This window comes from Pristiophorus japonicus, chromosome 13 (genome assembly GCF_044704955.1).
Source record: "Pristiophorus japonicus isolate sPriJap1 chromosome 13, sPriJap1.hap1, whole genome shotgun sequence".
NCBI classification, from domain to species: domain Eukaryota; kingdom Metazoa; phylum Chordata; class Chondrichthyes; family Pristiophoridae; genus Pristiophorus; species Pristiophorus japonicus.
In genome coordinates, this window is record NC_091989.1 from 169,022,970 (window position 1) to 169,042,410 (window position 19,441).

A 19,441-nucleotide genomic window follows, 5' to 3' on the forward strand; every position below is an offset into this window, starting at 1 on the left:
TTCCATATGACCACTTTCAAAATAAAAACTCAAGAGCATGAATGGCAGCAACTGAGAACAATACATATGCACTTCCCATCATATCCGAATTCCAAAGGTACTTGGCATTTGATGAGAAGAAGTTGCTGATGAAGTTACCAATATTTATTAAAGTTACTGAGGTGGCAAGTTAATATTCATGACTGGAAGAATTTTTCTATAATGGAAATGCTTATGCTTTAAATAACTGATGTAAATTTAAAACATTTTGAAAATTACATATCCTTACTAAAGAGCCAAGACGAAGAGGAATATAATGTTGCCAGCCCTCACTGACGCTTATCAAAAGAGATCAACAATGTCATTCTTTTAATAAAGTTTCTAAACTATAAGAAAATGTAGATTTGTTCAAAACATTTTGGATTTTTAAGCAGTATGAATTCCAACCAAAACCCCTGCAACTAGGGAGCCAACCATGGCCTTTAATAGAAACATAATGAAACTGGCCCAATTTGCGCAATTACCACAAATCTCCTACACCACAGTATAAAAATGTATTCTATTTGTTGGAGAGATAAATTTCCAGCTGGTTATTTTCACAGGTGCTTGGCCCCATCTGCTCTCTGAGGTGGATGTAAAAGATCATCTGAGGATATTTCGAAGAAGAGCAGAGGAATTAACCTAATGTCTTGGCCAACATCACAAACACTGATTATCTATCATTATCACATGGGAGCTTGCTGTGTACAAATTGGCTGCCACGTTTCTTACATTACAACAGTGACCACACTTCGAAAAATTAAGTTTTTCTTTCTTAGTCGGCAAGCACTCATCTTGGAGTTTGGAGTTCCACCTCACTGCTTTGCATGAATCAATGGCAGGGCCTTAAAAATCTGCTTGTCAAGATTTTAAAACTGAAGCATTGGATGTGGCAGATTTAACAAATAATCTCTAGTGTCCACTTCCCTCAGCAACAATGCATTGAAAATTTAAATCCTATGCTATCCATGAACAGGCATAGTAGAATAAAATGCTTTGCTACATATTGTTAAATTAATGCTATTTAGTGGAAACAAAACACTGGTTAATTAGGTCCTTATTTCATGCTATCAATCATACTTTGGCTTGATTTCAAAAAGTTAATCCGGGGAAATTCGAAATGTTAGTTCTAGACTGTTTGATATGCTGTCATTTTAAATGCTCAAAATTTGCACTGGAATATATATAAACTTACAGTAAAGAGTACAAAGAATTTTTGATTGTTCTCTCCAACACAGTTGTTCACCCAAGGACAATGGTGGTCCATCTTCCGGATGCACCTTTTACAAATACTGTTTTAGCGAAAAAAGGAAAAATGACTATTACACAATAAAAACGGTTAGCCGGGAAATGCAGCACTAATTATCAAGCTAGCACACATTTTTATTTCATAATATTCCTCAGACATTTTTCAAAATACTGACAATCTTATTCAAATTTGAACATATAATGGCCTGGACATTATCTACCAATGCAGTCAAAATTTTAATTTATCCCTTATTGGTGTTTGACCACCTTTAGAATTGTAATTGAGCACCCACACAGCTATGGATGTCACCTATTAAGATTTCCTTGTCTGGTGTCTCATCAACAATAACTTAGTGTGAATTAGAGCTCCAATATTACAGGGATAATATTCTTGAAACTGCAGTAAATCAACAGTTCACAAGCTTTGAAAATGTACTAACAATCACAAGCTTAGAGGCTAAACAGCCTCATTTAGACTGGAAGGACAAGTACTATTATATATATAAAATTATATACATAATGTCTAGTGTTATTGTATGCAGAACTAGAAGGCTGGAATTTTATGCAACGATTCAGGTGCTTATAAAAATGATTTTTAACAAAATTGTAGATGAGGTCAGTAGCAATTCTTAAATAATTTTGAGGACAGAAATTATCAGTGAAAATTGAAATGACCAAAAAGCAACACTGCTGTGGATCACCAAATCTACACAATGAATAACTGACACATACAGATTTCAAGTTTTATTTCTAAACCAAATTTCTCTTCTGCACTTTGTTAAATTCCAGTCATTTAATTCCAAATGCACGTGCACCAAAACCTTTGAAGCTTTGATGACTAGTATCTCTGAAGCTTCAAAACACCAAGAAAAGGTAAGTTTTGTCCTAACTCACCAATGGAACGTAAAGGAAAATTATCTCTTAAAAGGAACTGATGACCACCTTGAATCCCACACATTCTAGGTTAGTTGGCCAATATCTTTCCCAGTGCATGAAGCTTTTAGTGAGAGACAATATTGCTGTCTCTATTTTGCATGGTTCTAAAGCTGAATGGGGATGGTTTGGTGCTGATCAGAAGCACTGATTCCCTCTCTAAAGATGCATTGGGCAGATTGTGCTGTTTTTACAGATAATGAATGATAAAACAGTGACTGATCCCTGTCTCTGTAATCTCCTCCCAGCCCCCGCCCCCCCCACCCACACACTGAGATGTCTGCGCTCCTCTAATTCTGCGCTCGAGCATTCCTGATTATAATCGCTCAACCATTGGTGGCCGAGCTTTCTGTTGCTTAGGCCTCAAGCTCTGGAATTTCCTGCCTAAACCTCTCCGCCTCTCTACCCTCCTTCAAGATGCTCCTTAAAACATACCTCTTTGACCAAGCTTTTGATCACCTGCACTGATTTCTACTTATGGAGCTCAATGTCATTTTTTTAATCTCATCATGCTCATGTGAAGCGCCTTGAGACGCTTTACTACGTTAAAGGCGCTATATATGCTGTTGTTGTTGTTAGGGAACCCAGTTGTGCTATTACGAACAAAAATTGATTTTCACTCTGCCCAGTAAGTATACTCATCTGTGGTCAAGGATAGCCATTAGCTGAAAGCACACCCACTCAACTAAAATGTCAGTGTGTGATACCTGCAGAGGCAGCTTTCCAATATACACCTTTCATATTCCTAAACGGTTTCCACTGTGACAGTTCGTGTTAGTGCCCTGATTGTATTGTGGTGCAGTAATGTTAGATTCAGCTGTTGGCAAGTTGCGAATATGACACTACAGATTTGGTGAGAGCATCTCAATGTCGTGGGTAGTTCCATATAGTCCAGCAATGCTAAACACATAGGATGGCCAAAAGGTCAGTGCACAGATAGTCAGACTCCAGATGAAGGACCAGACAGCAACTGCTCTCTCCAACAGCTGGTCAGCTTTGCCACCAGCAGCAATTATGGTTGAAGGCAGGTTGCGAAACTGCTACCTGAGAAATGCGTCCAATGCCAAGAGCATCGATTTGTTAGTACTGCCTGTGGAGGCAGGTTAATTCTTTAAAGTGGGCAGAAAGTTTCAAGGATATCAAAGAAATGGGAGGTATAACTTTCTATTATAGTGTCACAATAATTTTTTTCCCCTATGTACAATGAATCAAAGGATTTATTAAACCTCATGGTGCACTTTATCTGCATTAAATTATCTCCATAAGTCATAACTTCATAGTTATTAAAATTAAACCTGCATTGAGAAATGCACAAAAATACAGTTCTGTGAAAATGTATTCCACTGAACTTTCCAAATCACCCTCAACTAATTCGATTAAAAGATGGGAGTAACTATTTGTACTGTTTTTTTTTCTGCGCATGCGTCTGTCAAGCTCCGCCTCCGATGTCTCCTGCCTGAAGTGCCGGACTGGAAGTGCGGCCTTGCTCTCATTCCATGCCGGTGTGGGGCCGAGAGCGGTGGCGGGGAAGAGAGAGAGAGACTAGAGGAGAGAGAGAGAGAGAGAGACTCTGAGGGGAGGAGAGAAAGAGAGAGATTGGGGGGGGAAAAGAGGGGAGAGACATGGGTGGGAGGAGAGACACGGGTGGGGGGGGGGGAAAGAGAGACACGGGTGGGGGGTTTGGAAGACACGGATTGGGGTGGGGGGGGGGGGGAAGAGATACGGGTGGGGGGGGTAATCGGAGGGGAGAGACAGAACTCACGGAAGACGGATCACGTTCTTCCAACCCCCTACAATGGACATCGTTGGAGTGGATAAAATCCAGAAGTCACAACACTGTCAGTATTCACTTCATACCCACCAGCACCTGGGAATCCCTGGCCCAAGATGGCTCAAAGTGATGAAAGAGTATCCGGGAGAGCGCTGAGCACCTCGAATCGTTGCCGAGAGCATACAGAAGCGCAGACAGCGGAAGGAGCGTGCGGCAAACCAGACTCCCCACCCAGCCTTTCCTTCAATCACTGTCTGCCCCAGCTGTTACAGAGACTGTAATTCCTGCATTGGACTGTACAGCCACCTGAGAACTCACTTTTAGAATGGAAGCAAGTCTTCCTCGATTTTGATGGACTGCCTATGATGATGACCCAATAAACCTGTTCACAATGCCCCATCTATGGTGGTGGTGGGGTGGAGGGGTGGGAGTAAGGTCATACACTTGTGCTGGTGTAAGGAGGGACTTTGGCTGAGGCATTTGCACTGGAGTAAGGCATTTTGGCTGGGGGAGGCATGCACTTGGACTGGAGTAAGGCACTTCAGATGGGGGAGGGATGCAATTGCGCTGGGGTACAGGGATTTGGCTGGGGAGGGATGTACTTGGACTGGGGTAAGGCACTTCGACTGGGGGAGGCATGCATTTGGACTGGGGTAAGACACTTTGGCTGGCCCTTGCTGTTTTCTGGGAAGTTCTGTCCTCTGTCGCTTCAGGAAGTCAAAGTAGATCGAGTTACAATTTGCAAAGTCAGTGAGACCTTGGGATAGGTGGTTCCAGTTACACATTCCAATGAAACTTCAGGGTGTAGCTTATCTTCCAAGGGAACCAATCATAGACAAAAGGTGGAAAATAGCGGCCATTTTCACTGTACAAATAAGCGTGTCCTTAAAATATACCCAAATAAGATGGATTAAATTCCCCAAATAAAACAACACAATGCATCATTTTGATGTGTATTAAGAAATACTTTGTTTGACAAAAAAGTAAATAGCTGGAAATTCGTCTCGGGTGATGGAACAAAACGGGTGGTATGGAATCGGCCAGCCATTACGCACAGCGTTGATATTCAGGCAGTCAATGGAACTGACTATCAGGCGCTGCGTATAAAAGGCGGCCGATCCCAAACTGCCCATTTTACGCCATCGCCCGAGACGAATTTCTAGGCTAATGCATTTTAACATTCATAAATGCAGTCTGGCACAAGAGTTCAGTAACGTTAACCACTTTTCAAAAGGCACTTCAGGTTTTTGTCCCAGAAGAGTGCCAATTTTGCCACTGTACATTACTGTAATTTCTGCAATTTCACCTACTGAAGCAGGAGCGAAGTGGGCGATGTCTGTAGCGCATTCCCAACCTGCTTCCGGCTCTATCCCGTTCTGTACAGGTAATTTTACAGTGATGGGGCTTGTTAAGCCCACTCTATGAGGTTGCTGGCCAATTAAAAAGCATGTCTGATGACATCATTTGCTGGCTTGTCATCAGCCGGTTTCCTTAAAGGAACAATGTCCACACTGATTTTGACAGTTGTGCTGTCAGTGTTCCACAGCATTGAGCTGCTGCAAACACTGACAAGCAGTGCACGGAGGTGCACGGCTGCTTCCAGGCTCTCCCATGGGAGTCACTGCATGCAGGGAGTTTCTCTTCCCTTCCAATGGGCGGAATAGGCCTCTCCTGGAGACCAATGCAGCCTGGTTGCACATTGCACAGGGATGTCATCAGGAGGACCAGGCTGCAGTGGTGCAAACCTGTTATTGGTCTCAGTAGATCACGTTACTGCAACGCCACACTCAACCTCATCCCCACCACTCTGCCTTCCCTACCTTACTCCTGCACATCCTGACTCACACCAACTTACCTTGCACCTCCACCCATCCCTCTCTCTCTAGCTACATTATCACATCACCATATCACTAGCCACGACTCACACTCACCTTCATCCTAGTGCAAGCATACCAACTAACAACACATAAGAGTAGGCACTTGGTTGTCTTTGCCAATGTTGATGTAAATTTTCTGTTTATGTGTTGTCAAACATTGAAATCTTTATTTTCAACACTTTGCCTTTTTGGACAGATTTGTATGCACCTTTGGAAGTAGCTTAGTGAGTTGCAGTGAATGGTGAGACATAAGGGTACCCCCCGCAATGGTGATGAGTGTGAAAGGAATGGCTCGGGCATTGTCGGGATGCTTTATGGTGTTGGTGTAGGGTGGTGCCAACCTGGTGCATCATGTGGCAGCCAGAGTGTACAGCGTCAAGTGAAGTAAATCTGGCCATGGTGAGTCCATCCCTGGCATCCAGGCAGCAATGTGGTTGGGTGCTGATGCCCTGTGCAGCATCAGTTGATTGTGGAGAAGGTTGGTGTTGTTGTTTGTGCTGCTGGTGTGCCTGGTGATGCTGGCGTTGGCGCTAATCATGGTGCGATTCTGAGGACCAAGGTCAGATTTTTTCAAGGGCACCGATGCTGATGGAATAAATTGCAGGTGAGGTTGAGATGGCAAAAACGATGACAGTGGTGAGAAAGGTTGTTCCAAGGAGGTGACAGTGTTTAGAAAGTTTACTCCAAACAGTATAAAGCTCAAAAATGTCTTCCAAATCCTGAAGGCTCCAGCTTCTGAGATTGAAAAGTGAATAGCTGTGAAATGGAAGCTTTTATACCATTTTTGCAGCTGTCAAGTATCCAGAAGAATGGATACCAATTGAACACCCAACCTACTTACCGGACGTGATTCCCAAGCGCCATGAATCCCGTGAAAATGCTGGAAAAATGGCAAGTACAGACTCAAAATATTGTTCAAATGCCTTTTAACAAGCTCTTAATAATCTAAATTGCCGTACCGCCATTTGGTGTCAGGTCTGACACCTGGGAGACTAGCATGGCGACTGGTTGATAATGAGGTCCCGAAAATATTTTCAAATTTCACAGCTCTGACCCGCCTCTGATTCTGTCCTCTCAGTGCCGGTAAAATTCAGGCCAATGTGTGCAAAATCGATGAAGTGGAACATTCTGGGGGCAGTTTTAATTGATATGTGCTAGAAAAATGCAAAATTCACATAATTGTAACTATTAATTTTACCCATACAGCTTACGAGGATGCGGAAATTATACAAAGAATCAATAGTAAATATTTCCAAGTTTTTTTTCTAACCGCCATAAATGCTTAGAAAAAATAAACCTGGAAAAACAGTTGATAAGAGTTTTTTTTTAAATCCTTATCCAAATTATCTAGAATTACAGCAAATTTTATTTTTATAACTGGGAAGCAGTATAATGATTTTAGCCAATTAAAGACATGAAGCAAATAGATTTTCCAAACTTCTTTCATATTTGCTAGACTTGAGTCAATGCTAAAACTAAACATTTCTCTTCCCACTTGGTCATTTAATAAGATGAACATACCAAGTCCCTCTCACCCATCATCCTTGTGCTCACTGAACTACATTGGCTTCCAGTTAATCAATGCCTCGATTTCAAAATTCTAATCCTTATTTTCAAATCTCTCCATGGCCTCGCCTCTCCCTATCTCTGTAATCTCCTCCAGCCCCACAACCTCCTGAGATGTCTGCGTCCTCTAATTCAGCCCTCTTGAGCTCAATCATTGGTGGCCGTGCCTTCTGTTGCCGAGCTCTTGAACTCCCTGCCTAAACCGCTCCACCTCTTTCCTCCTTCATGATGCTCCTTAAAACATACCTCTTTGACTAAGCTTTTGGTCACCTGCGTTAATTTCTGCTTATGCGGCTCTGTGTCAAATTATTATCTTATAATACTCCTGTGAAACACCTTGAGATGTTTCACTACGTTAAAGACGCTATATAAATACAACTTGTTGTTGTTGTCGAAATCCAATAAAGCCCGAACAAAGGCGGTGCCAATGCAGGTGAGATTTACTCACGCCCATAAGAAGATTGCAAGCACCGCCATTATTTTGGTGCTGCCTGGTGATTTGATGATTGGAGCGCAGAGCCAATTGACCAATCCGCTGCTTCAGGCAGTGCACTCAGAGCAAGAGAAAAAGATTAGTAGGTCCCTTGCAGTCTGATTCAGGTGAATTTATAATGGGGAACAAAGAAATGGCAGACCAATTGAACAAATACTTTGATTTTGTCTTCACGAAGGAAGACACAAATAACCTTCCGGAAGTACGAGGGGACCGAGGGTCTAGTGAGAAGGAGGAACTGAAGGATATCCTTATTAGGCGGGAAATTGTGTTAGGAAATTGATGGGATTGAAGGCTGATAAATCCCCAGGGTCTGATAAGTACTCTGGGATGCAGACTAAGGGAGTAGCCCTAGAAATAGTGGATGCATTGGTGATCATTTTCCAACAGTCTATCGACTCTGGATCAGTTCCTATGGACTGGAGGGTAGCTAATGTAACACCACTTTTTAAAAGGGAGGGAGAGAGATAGTGGGTAATTATAGACCGGTTAGCCTGACATCAGTAGTGGGGAAAATGTTGGAATCAATTATTAAGGATGAAATAGCAGCGCATTTGGAAAGCAGTGACAGGATCGGTCCAAGTTAGCATGGATTTATGAAAGGGAAATCATGCTTGACAAATCTTCTGGAATTTTTTGAGGATGTAACAAGTAGAGTGGATAAGGGAGAACCAGTGGATGTGGTGTATTTGGACTTTCAAAAGGCTTTTGACAAGGTTCACACAAAAGAGATTGGTGTGCAAAATCAAAGCACATGGTATTGGGGGTAATATACTGACGTGGATAGAGAACTGATTGGTAGACAGGAAGCAGAGAGTCGGGATAAACGGATCCTTTTCAGAATGGCAGGCAGTGACTAGTGGAGTGCCGCAGGGCTCAGTGCTGGGACCCCAGCTCTTTACAATATACATCAATGATTTGGATGAAAGAATTGAGTGTAATATCTCCAAGTTTGCAGATGACACTAAGCTGGGTGGCGGTGTGAGCTGTGAGGGGGACGCTAGGAGGCTGCAGGGTGACTTGGACAGGTTAGGTGAGTGCTTGGCAGATGCAGTATAATGTGGATAAATGTGAGGTTATCCACTTTAGGGGCAAAAACGCGAAGACAGATTATCATCTGAATGGCAGCAGATTAGGAAAAGGGGAGGTGCAACGAGACCTTGGTGTCATGGTTCATCAGTCATTGAAAGTTGGCATACAGGTGAAGAAGGCAAATGGTATGTTGGCCTTCATAGCTAGGGGATTTGAGTATCGAAGCAGGGAGGTCTTACTGCAGTTGTACAGGGCCTTGGTGAGGCCTCACCTGGAATATTGTGTTCAGTTTTGGTCTCCTAATCTGAGGAAGGACTTTCTTGCTATTGAGGGAGTGCAGCGAAGGTTCACCAGACTGATTCCCAGGATGGCTGGACTGACATGTGAGGAGAGACTGGATCAACTGGGCCTGTATACATTGGAGTTTAGAAAGATGAGAGGGGATCTCATAGGAACATATAAGATTCTGACGGGATGGGACAGGTTAGATGCGGGTAGAATGTTCCTGATGTTGGGGAAGTCTAGAACCAGGGGTCACAGTCTAAGGATAAGGGGTAGGCCATTTAGGACTGAGATGAGGAGAAACTTCTTCACTCAGAGAGTTGTTAACCTGCCGCAGGGAGTTGTTGATGCCAGTTCATTGGATATATTTAAAAGGGAGTTAGATGTGGCCCTTATGGCTAAAGGGATCAAGGGGTATGGAGAGAAAGCAGGAATGGGGAACTGAATGGGGCATGATCAACCATGATCTTATTGAATGGTGATGCAGGCTTGAAGGGCCGAATGGCCTACTCCTGCACCTATTTTCTATATTTCTATGTTGACTGGCAGTAGTGTCCCTATTCTTAAAGCAAGACTGTCTTGTTAGAAAGCAGTCTCGAGCCCTTAAAGGGGAACTGCCTTCTGAATTTAAAAAAAAATCATTTAAAAATAGGAAGCCTCTAAGCCCTTAGAGCTCAACAGCCTTCTGAAAAAAAATTAAAAATTCCAAACAAGGCAGTCTTCAGTTCTTAAAGCTAAACTGCCTTCTGAATGTGAAAAATGGTAAAAGTGCTTCAGCACTAACAAAAATGGCTCAACAGCCGAAGGGCACCCAGGGTCTCGCATGCAGCACTCCAATTTTGTGCAGGGGGTTAAAGTGGAAAAGAGGTCCTCTACCCAGAGGGGGCCAGACGGCCCTCCAGAATGAACGATGTGGGACCAGATCGCTGAGGACGTCACTGCCATTAGTGTCACCCCCATGACCTGGCTGCAGTGCCCAAAGAAGCTTCATGACCTGAAACCAGTGGTCAAGGTCAGTGAATGCATCTCAAAAGCCATCTCCTACCACTAGCCTCACACAGTGCACAATGTACAACCCCCCACCATCATGCACTTACCAACAATCTCTCCCAAACACGAGGCACACCTCACATTCCTAGCTTAATTTCACCCCCTTGGGGGAGACAGTGCTGATCATTCTTGGCAGGAGCGTGGCTGAGCCCTTGGCCAGCGGCGGGGCGGAAAGAATACAAGATGCCGGTATCTTCATAAGTTTTCCTCCTTCTCACATCCCATTTCCTCCTCATCCCACAATCTCTTCTGATTTACAAGCTGTACACGGTGTTAGCATGCACCTCTTGCTTTCCTACCTCTCCTCATTACTCTACCCTTTTGTTTTCCTCATTTCAGATACCCAAGCAATCCAGCTTGCCCAGCCGGTGGTTGAACAAAAAGAGGGAGAGGAGAGTGAAGAAGAAACAGCGTCACTTGATTTGACACTTCCAGCCACCAGCTCCTCGAGGTCATCCTGCACTGTCCCCCACTATAAGTCAGCAGCCTTCCAACAGCCATGCTGCAGTCACTGAGGTAGCACTGCGTTACATCACTAGGATAGTCAAAGGCACACGCAAGACAGTCACTAAGGGAATGCACATAGGTGATTAGTTTATTTATTGATGTCATATTGGATATATATATATGGATAAAGTTGGATTGGAAAATTTGCTTTGTGGTGGCTTTTATTTCAGCATTATGGCCAAGAGCTGTGATGGTCAGTAACAGAGTGAAGGTAAGGTGTGGGACAAATGTTGAAAGAGGAATTGGGGTAGTGTTCACTGGTACCGCAGGCGGATAATTCCGGATATCCCGACCAGAAAGGGTCTGTCTGGGTTGCATCCTCCTCTTCTGCTTCTTCCCTCTGCGGCCCCTTTTCTGCCTCCGCTACATCTCCATATCCCCCCAGGACTGTAAGCAAGTGGTCTTCTCGGAGGCAAAATACTGCAGATGCTGGAAATCTAAAATAAAAACAGAAAATGTTGGAAATATTCAGGTCAGGCAGCACCACGACCTGAAACACTAAATTTCTCTCTCCACAGATACTGTCTGAACTGCTGACTATTTCCAACATTTTGTGTCTTCTCAGAGGTCTTTCTTTACCATCCAAAGCCTTGCAAATATCCAGCAGTAATCCCTGCACACTAACAACTTTTAAAATGTATTGCAGCAGCAATCAAATATAAAAAAACCTCCAAAAAGCTGAAATAGAAACTTACCTGAAAGATGTGCATGTCATTTTAAAAAGCGCTGACAGTGTCACTGCAGTACTTCTGCACACATGTTCTTCCGTGCTTGGTTTGGAGAGGGCATTATGGCATGCGACGACGTCGAAAATCGCAGTTGTTCGTCATATCAGGCGTTGCACGTCGATTGACGTCACAATCTGCACATTTGAATTTGAGAGTCAAGCGGTGACAACGGCAGCGCTATGGACCTCACCAAAATGGCGGCAGTCACGTCCCGTGTCGGAAGCAGGCAGAAGCTATTTTTTGCAGAAATACGGCACTAACAGTCGATGGTAAGGTAGGGAATTTCTAGGTCACTGTACTTATAACAACTGAGCTACAAGAGAACCATTAATATCTTTTTTGGAATGATCACTGCTACTGGCATTACGTCAGTGGAAGGGAGCTGAATTAACAATTGGAAGAGCTAACTGTTTGAATCTTTGACAACTGCTGTTATGATTCAGGCTTTCTCCCAGCACTTGTAAATTGTGTTTAAAGTGGAAGGGCAATTTCCATAAGCAAAAGCAGACTATGAACTGAAACCTGCAATGAGTGGGACAACATGCCACAATCTAGTCATTAATTACAGTATAAGACATCAGACCTCACAACTACAACACTTTCTTGTTCGTTCCAAAAGACTCTGCCAGACTGCTATGTAATTAATAGTCAGATTTATTTACGAGAGATAATTACACAACAGAAAACACAGCGAGATGGCACAAACACGTAGAAAGCAATATTGAATTAGTCTACAGGAATTTAAAATGCCTTCTACAGAACCTATTTCTTACTTCTTTTAGAGGAAATAGTTTTTCACAGGCTTTCCAGTGCAACGTTTATACGTGGGTGAGGCAATATCCTTACCCTCCACATGGAGACTGAGTGCCAAATAGAGCTAAAAGCTGAAAGCTGCACTTCAACATGAAACTCAAGATCAGTAGCTCCAACGAAAAAGAAATCTTTCATAACACAGGTGCCACTCTTAAAACATTAATTATCCTCCTTACAAGATCTCCCATGATGTGTAGCCATTATAGATCGTGAACTGGTCTATTTCCCAGCTGAAAACTTAGGTACATTAACATTTGAAAGAAGTAATGAGACAGCCATCAAATTTGACCTAATTAATCTCCAAGTAGGTAATGTCACTAACAAAGGAAGCGAAGAAACTTTCATCAAAATTATAGACAAATCAAGACAATTTCACATATTGGTACAATCATTTTTTTTGAAGTAGGGATTGACGGTGAAATCACTGAGCATGGATTACCAAAATCAAGATTTTTGCATTGGTTTTCAAATACTTAACAGAAGATCTATTAACTGTATTTTTCTCCAGATCATCTACTGCAAAACAATTTGATTAATAGAGAAAAAAATAGAAAATACACAATGAGCTTTAATTACCTCTCCCCCCAGAGGTTGCTTTATGCTCCTGGAAGCACATTAATTCAAACAAGACTGACTCAGCCTGAGTTCTTTTAGGCCATCCTAAACAGGGGTAACTTAATACCACAAAGGTCCTATAAGAAAAATTCCCTGTATTCTGCTTCCCTGTAAGGGGGCTGTGACATGTCCTATTCGCAACACAGTTAAAATAAGTATATGTTGGAAATTTTAAAAATGGAAATAACTCATTTTAATTAGAAAATTAAATAATACTTGCATATCTCAAACCTATAATAATGAATAGCATCCTCAATCAAACTGCTCAAAGCTTTTCAATTTGTGGGAAATCATATAAAAAGTGGTTATCAGTAAAAGTGACCACGAAGCTGTCAGATTGCTGTTAAAACCCAACTAATTTACTAATGTCCTTTCGGGAAGGAAACTGGACGTCCTTACCCAGTCTGACTCCAGTCCCACACCAACGTGGTTGGCTCTTAACTGCTCTCTGAAGTGGCCTAGTAAGCTACTTGGTTGTATCAACTGCTACAAAACAGGAAATTCTACAGACAGCAGCAGTTCAAGAACTTCTCAGCGCAACTAGAGGTGAGCAATAAATGTCAGCCTTGCAACTGACGCCCATATCCCGAATAAAATAAAAAAATATTGAACTGTTCAGATTTAACGGAACAGTACATTTCAAAATTAAAAACTACATTTCACAGATTAAGATAGCAATTGATATTTCACAATTACTGATCCCAATGACTAATATGGTGCCATAAAACATAAACAGAAGTTATTTGGTTCTTATCTTATTGATAAAGAATTGGTATCGAATCAAAAACTGATCCTTAACAGGCACGGTATGGCTTTCTGAACTCAATTTAAACCACAGTAGAGCTATATATCTAGAAACTATACACAGTTCATATTTTAATTATTCTTATAGACAACTGCAGTATGAAATCAAACTAAGCAGAATAAAGATAAAAGTGAAGCACTTCCTTTATAAATTGATCTAAACTTCTCACAGACGGACTGCTGAAAATGATCTGGGTCACTAGACAAATTCACACCAGTCAGAAAGTGAAATGAGTAATATCAGTCACTGATGTTCCTCCACTGATGTCAACTTCAGAATTGTCATCTGCAGGAAATTCACAGTATGGTGTAGTTTTTCTCCCTCCATGGCAAACCTAATAATCATCTTGCTCCTTCACAGAAATTAATGAATCATTCCAAAGCCCCATTCTACTTGGCTCCAAGTACTCAGCAATTTGTATTGTGATGTGAAAGCATCCTTTGCAGAGAAAGCACACACAGCAATTCTGAAGGAGAAACGTATGATCTGCCCGCACATCACTGAAACTTCTGCAATTAATCTTTATTGATAGGTCAACGAAGGGCACAATCTATGTTTCAGTAACCTCATAACCAATGATAAAATCTACAATATTTGCAAACCTTTTCTCAAATATTCACTGTGTTTTGTTAATTAATGATGTACCCACATCTTGCCAAATGTCTAGTTAAAGCATGCCTTCTTCCCAAATTTAATGCATACTTATTCGCACATAACTATTTTGCCAGTTGTTAACCTGAAACACTGGTTTGTTGTGACTGACACAATTTTGAGGTTGACTTAGAATTTGACTGTTTCACAATTCTTGAATCTTGATTGCGTTCCACACTATTATGTTGCAAAATCTCTCAAGATCTGAGCAAAAATCTAACAATTTGATTTTCTAAAATATTTTAAGGAAAATGATACTTGGAAAGAGGGGTGTGGAAAGTAGTTTCGCTATAAAATATAGGCCCAGAAAATACATGTTTTAAGTATCTTGTCTAAAAGGAGACATGGCAAAAAGACTTGTTTGGAACATGTAGCCAGTTGTTCCATCTTCAGCAGAATGCCACTAAGCTGAATGGCTTAATTTCTGGATGTAATTCCTGGTGCTCAGATCTAACAAAAAGTTTGGTATTGACTGGGGCTCAAAGTTTTTAAAACAGACTGGGTATTACTTTGTTAGTCAAACACAGCCTTTTTTCAGAAGGTTTTAGTGCCTCTTTCTCATACCTGCTCTTACCCCATTCCATGCACCATCCCCAGCCATGAGGTGGAAAGGTGATTTACTCTCAGTTCTCTAGGTCTATAGTTAACTATGAAGATATTCTCAGGAGTCAATCTGGGCAAACCTCCCTCTAATTGTTTCCCTCTCTCTTGAGGAAAATTTCTGCTCTTCACTCAGCACTTCTCCAATCACGTGGACCAGTTAATCATATGTGAAGAACAAAGCACATTGTACAGTGCTGAATATTGTAATATTGTAACTCCTAATTGGTGTGCAACCATTCCCTGGTAAGAATATAGCAGATTAAATGGTTCAGAGGACACTGCAAATCTGGTAAACACTATTGCTTTACACTATTTGGACACTTTGAAGTCTTGCATTTTGTAATTTACTTTGCTGCCTTTTCATTTCAAGCAGCAATACACTTGGCTCCCCTGTAAGTTCATTTGTAGGCATAAAAAGTACAGCAATGGCACAGAATAACCAGCAGTAAACTTAAACAAATAAATATAATGCTATTGCCACAAATATAATACTCTTGCTGTCTCATTTGCTGCTATCCTCTGTACTGCAGCTGAAAATGCAATTGACTGCTCAGTCAGTGCTGGTGTTGCTACAAGGCAACTGTTTATTGGCCGTTTTGTCCTATCACATGTAAGAATTAGATTTTAACCTTGATTGCGGTACGTTCTTCATAAGCACAAAAACCTAGACTCAGAATTTCTGAAGGCAATTGATAGCTAATTAAACTTGAATCAAAATTTGTAATGGTCGAAGGATTATTGAACTTTCTGCCAATAACACCACAGTTCTACACAGTGATCCCTATACAGGTCAAGGACCTGATATAAATAGAATGGTCAGGCATATTAGTTATAATTGCATTAAAAGCAGTTTTCTTTTTGTAGTATAGTCTGTACAATACCTGCAATGGTGAGCTCGCTCTGGCTTAATACTGCAACATTTTGGGCACTTATAGATCACCTCCCCTGGTTTCAGCTGCAGACTATCCATATACTCTTTCGTGGCATTGCCTTTAGGCACAGCGCCCTGTGGAAAGAAACCATTACAACTAAGTCAAAACCAGAAATGCAACTGAGCAAGATAATTAACAATATCGTGCAACTCAACACAAACTGAAAAGTAAACACACCGCAAAGCCAGTAGGAATAAAGTTTATACCTTTAACTCATTGTCAATCTTTGCATGGAACAATTTATAGAATTCAACACTCTCATTCACTAACTATACCTATGGAACAAAATAAGAGACAAGAATAGATAATGGGCTGGATTTTCGGCTCATTTGCACCTCGGTTAGCGTTCCAGCAGGGCGTGTTTGTACCGGTGTAACAACTTACCGCTTTGCCTTCCGTTTTTAGCGTGATGATGACGTCAATCGTCGTGCAATGCTGCACTAGCGCCCCGGATGGAACATTCAGCCTTAACGTCTCATTGAACACCCGCCCCAGGAAATGCCTGAAAAAACCAGGCGGTCCCAGGGTGCGGCAGGCAGTATTGACAGCATTTTTAAATGGAGGGATGAGGATCCTACATTGCAGGTCGCATTGACTACAATGGTTGCACATATAATGCAGTGTGAAGCTCCAACTTGCAAACTTCACTTTTATCTGCCATTACATTTCCCGTACAACTTCAGTGAGAGAATTTAATGGGGGCATAACTAGTTCGCCAGCTTATCATGCTTCATGCTATTGCCAGGCGGTGTCAAGCTAGAGGAAAGACTCTTGGCCAAGTCGGCCCACGGATGATGAGAGGTCGAAGACGTCCGGGGAGGAGGGCTTACCCCTCACGGGTTTACAGAGACCTCCAGCTCTCTGAGGAGCAGTGTATGAGAAGGCTGCGCTTCAGAAAGGAAGTGCTGACAAAGATATGCCATCTCCTACAGGCAGACCCATGCCTGCACCACTCTGGAGGCAGCCTTCAATATTCCCCTCATCAGGTTTCCAAATTCATTGTCGTGTGCTGCACGTTGCACAGCTTGGCCATCATGAGGGGCCAGGCACTGCCAGTGGGGATTGTATGCCCACCTCAGGAGGACGACAACGACGATGAAGAGGAGTCTGGCGAGGCCCCCATTGGATAGTCATCCCATCCATGAAGGAGGCAGTGTGGAAATGCTGCCGGACCAACACTCGCATGTCACCAGCTTGTAATGGACCAGCTCTCCTAAATGGAGGAAACGGAGGGATGGAGCTAATACTGGACACACTATGTGCCACCATAAAGGCACATTTCCGATGAACATTGGAATGATGCACAAGACACCAATGGCAAATGATGAGTCATAAATTTTACTGCAACAAAGTCACAAAAATATTCCCACCAAAATAAAACCATACAATATACTGTACAACGTTATGTTGCAGGGCACTAAACAACAATGAAACTTCCTAACCACCGCAAGTTTCGTCTCGAGAGCACAAAGTCCGTGGTGTAACACCTGACTTAACACCAACGCTCCTCCAACTTACATTCTCGCCGAAACTTGCAATCGGAGGCGCAAACTATTTTCAGGCGCTAACTTTAACGCCACATCGCGATTAACGCCCCAAAATCCAGCCCAATAGTCTTGTGACATAGATTCAAAAGTACCCTTTAAAATTGGATAAATACATGTAGGAGAAAACATTTTAGGGATATGGGGAAAGAGTGGAGGAGTGGGACTAATTGGATTGCTCTTCGAAAGAACCGATGCAGACTCGATGGGCCAAATGGCCTCCTTTTGTGTTGTTCTATTCCATGATCTTAACGCACACAAAGTCCTGTGTGCTGGGAAATATTTCTCATTTTACTCTATGATTGTAGCATCAAACAATTTAACCAAAATTGCGCATCCAACACGGTCCACGACATGCGCATTAGTATAATTACAGGCAAAGAAATAGGTTTTTCCATTCTCATTACTAAGTATAAAAATTAGCCATACATTAGCCATCATATTTGTACCATTTCTTTGTTCCAAATCGAAAATTAATTCCACTCTCTCCCATATCCTTGTCTCTTGCTCTACTTCAAAAAGGGCAGGAAAAAATATTGGCAAGTAAAATCAATGAAAATCCAAAAGATGGTTTATAAATACATAAAGAGCAAGAGGATAACTAAGGAAAGAGAAGACCAATTAGAGACCAAAAAGGTAACCCATGTGTAGAGGCAGAAGACATGGGTATTTTGCGCTGTCTTCACAAAAGGGAGGGACAATGCAAACAGGAGAAGGAGTGTGAAATATTAAATGCATTAACATAATGAGAGGGAAATATTAAGAGGTTTAGCATCTTTGAAAGTAGATAAATCGCCAGGCCTGGATGAAATGTTAAGAAAAGCAAGGGACAAAATAGCGAAGGCTTTGACCATTATTTTACAACCCTCTCTGGCTAAAGATGTAGTGCTGGAGCACTGCAAATGTTGTACTGTTGTTTAAAAATGGAGAAACGGATAGACCGAGTAATGACAGGCCAGTCAGCCTAACCTCAGTGGTGGGCAAATTATTGGAAAAAATTCTGAAGGACAACATTAATCATCATTTAGAAAGGCAATGCTTAATCAAGGACAATTAGCATGGATTTGTTAAAGGAAGGCTGACTACATTGACCTTTTTGAGGAAGTAACAAGGAGAGTCGATGAAGGTGGCATCTATGATCTAGTTCCACATGGATTTGAGCAAGGTTTTTGACAAGGTCCCGCATGGCAGACTAGTCAGAAAAGAAAAACTGATGGGATCCAGGGGAAAGTGGTAAGTTCAATCCAAAATTGGCTCAGTGGCAGGAAGCAATGGGTAATGGTTGACGGGTATTTTTATGACCGGAAGGCTGCTTCCAGCGGAGTTCTGCAGGGCTCAGTATTAGGTCCCTTACTTTTTGTGGCATATATCAATAGTTTAGACATCAATGTCGGGTGCATGATTAAGAAGTTTTCAGATGATACAAAAATTGGCAGTAAGGGAGAAAGCTGCAGACTACAGGAAAATATCAATGGACTGGTCAGTTGGGCAGAAAAATAGCAAATGGAATTCAATCTGCAGAATTGTCAGATAATGCATTTGGGGAGGGTTAGCAAGGCAAGGGAATACACAATAAATGGTAGGATGCTGAGAAGAATGTAGGAACAGAGGGTCCTTGGAGTGCATGTCCACAGATCCCTGAAGGTAGCAGGACAGGTAGATAAGGTGGTCAAGCAGGCATACAGGATACTTTCGTTTATTAACCGAGGCATAGAATATAAGAGTAGGGAGGTTATGCTAGAACCATATAAAACTAGTTAGGCCACAGTTAGAGTACTGCGTGCAGTTCTAGTCACGACATTATAGGAGCAACGTGATTGCACGAGAGAGGGTACAGAGATTTACGAGGATGTTGCCTGGACTGGAGAATATTAGCTACGAGGAAAGATTGGATAGGCTCAGTTTATTTTCTTTGGAACAGAGGAGGTTGAGAGGAGGTGTATAAAGTTATGAGGGGCCTAGATAAAGTGGAT

The 19,441-nt window shown here is 42.0% G+C and overlaps 1 protein-coding gene across 2 annotated transcripts in view; it reads right to left on the bottom strand.

Moving 5' to 3' along the window:
- zdhhc7 (zinc finger DHHC-type palmitoyltransferase 7) overlaps positions 1–19,441 on the bottom strand; it is a 123,865-nt gene that overhangs the window by 42,315 nt on the left and 62,109 nt on the right. For both annotated transcript variants that reach the window (XM_070898255.1, XM_070898254.1), the window contains 2 exons: positions 15,874–15,998; positions 1,214–1,310 (listed from right to left, as the gene is read on the bottom strand). In XM_070898255.1, coding sequence (XP_070754356.1) covers positions 1,214–1,310; positions 15,874–15,998 — 222 coding nt within the window. The remainder of the gene's footprint in view (positions 1–1,213; positions 1,311–15,873; positions 15,999–19,441) is intronic.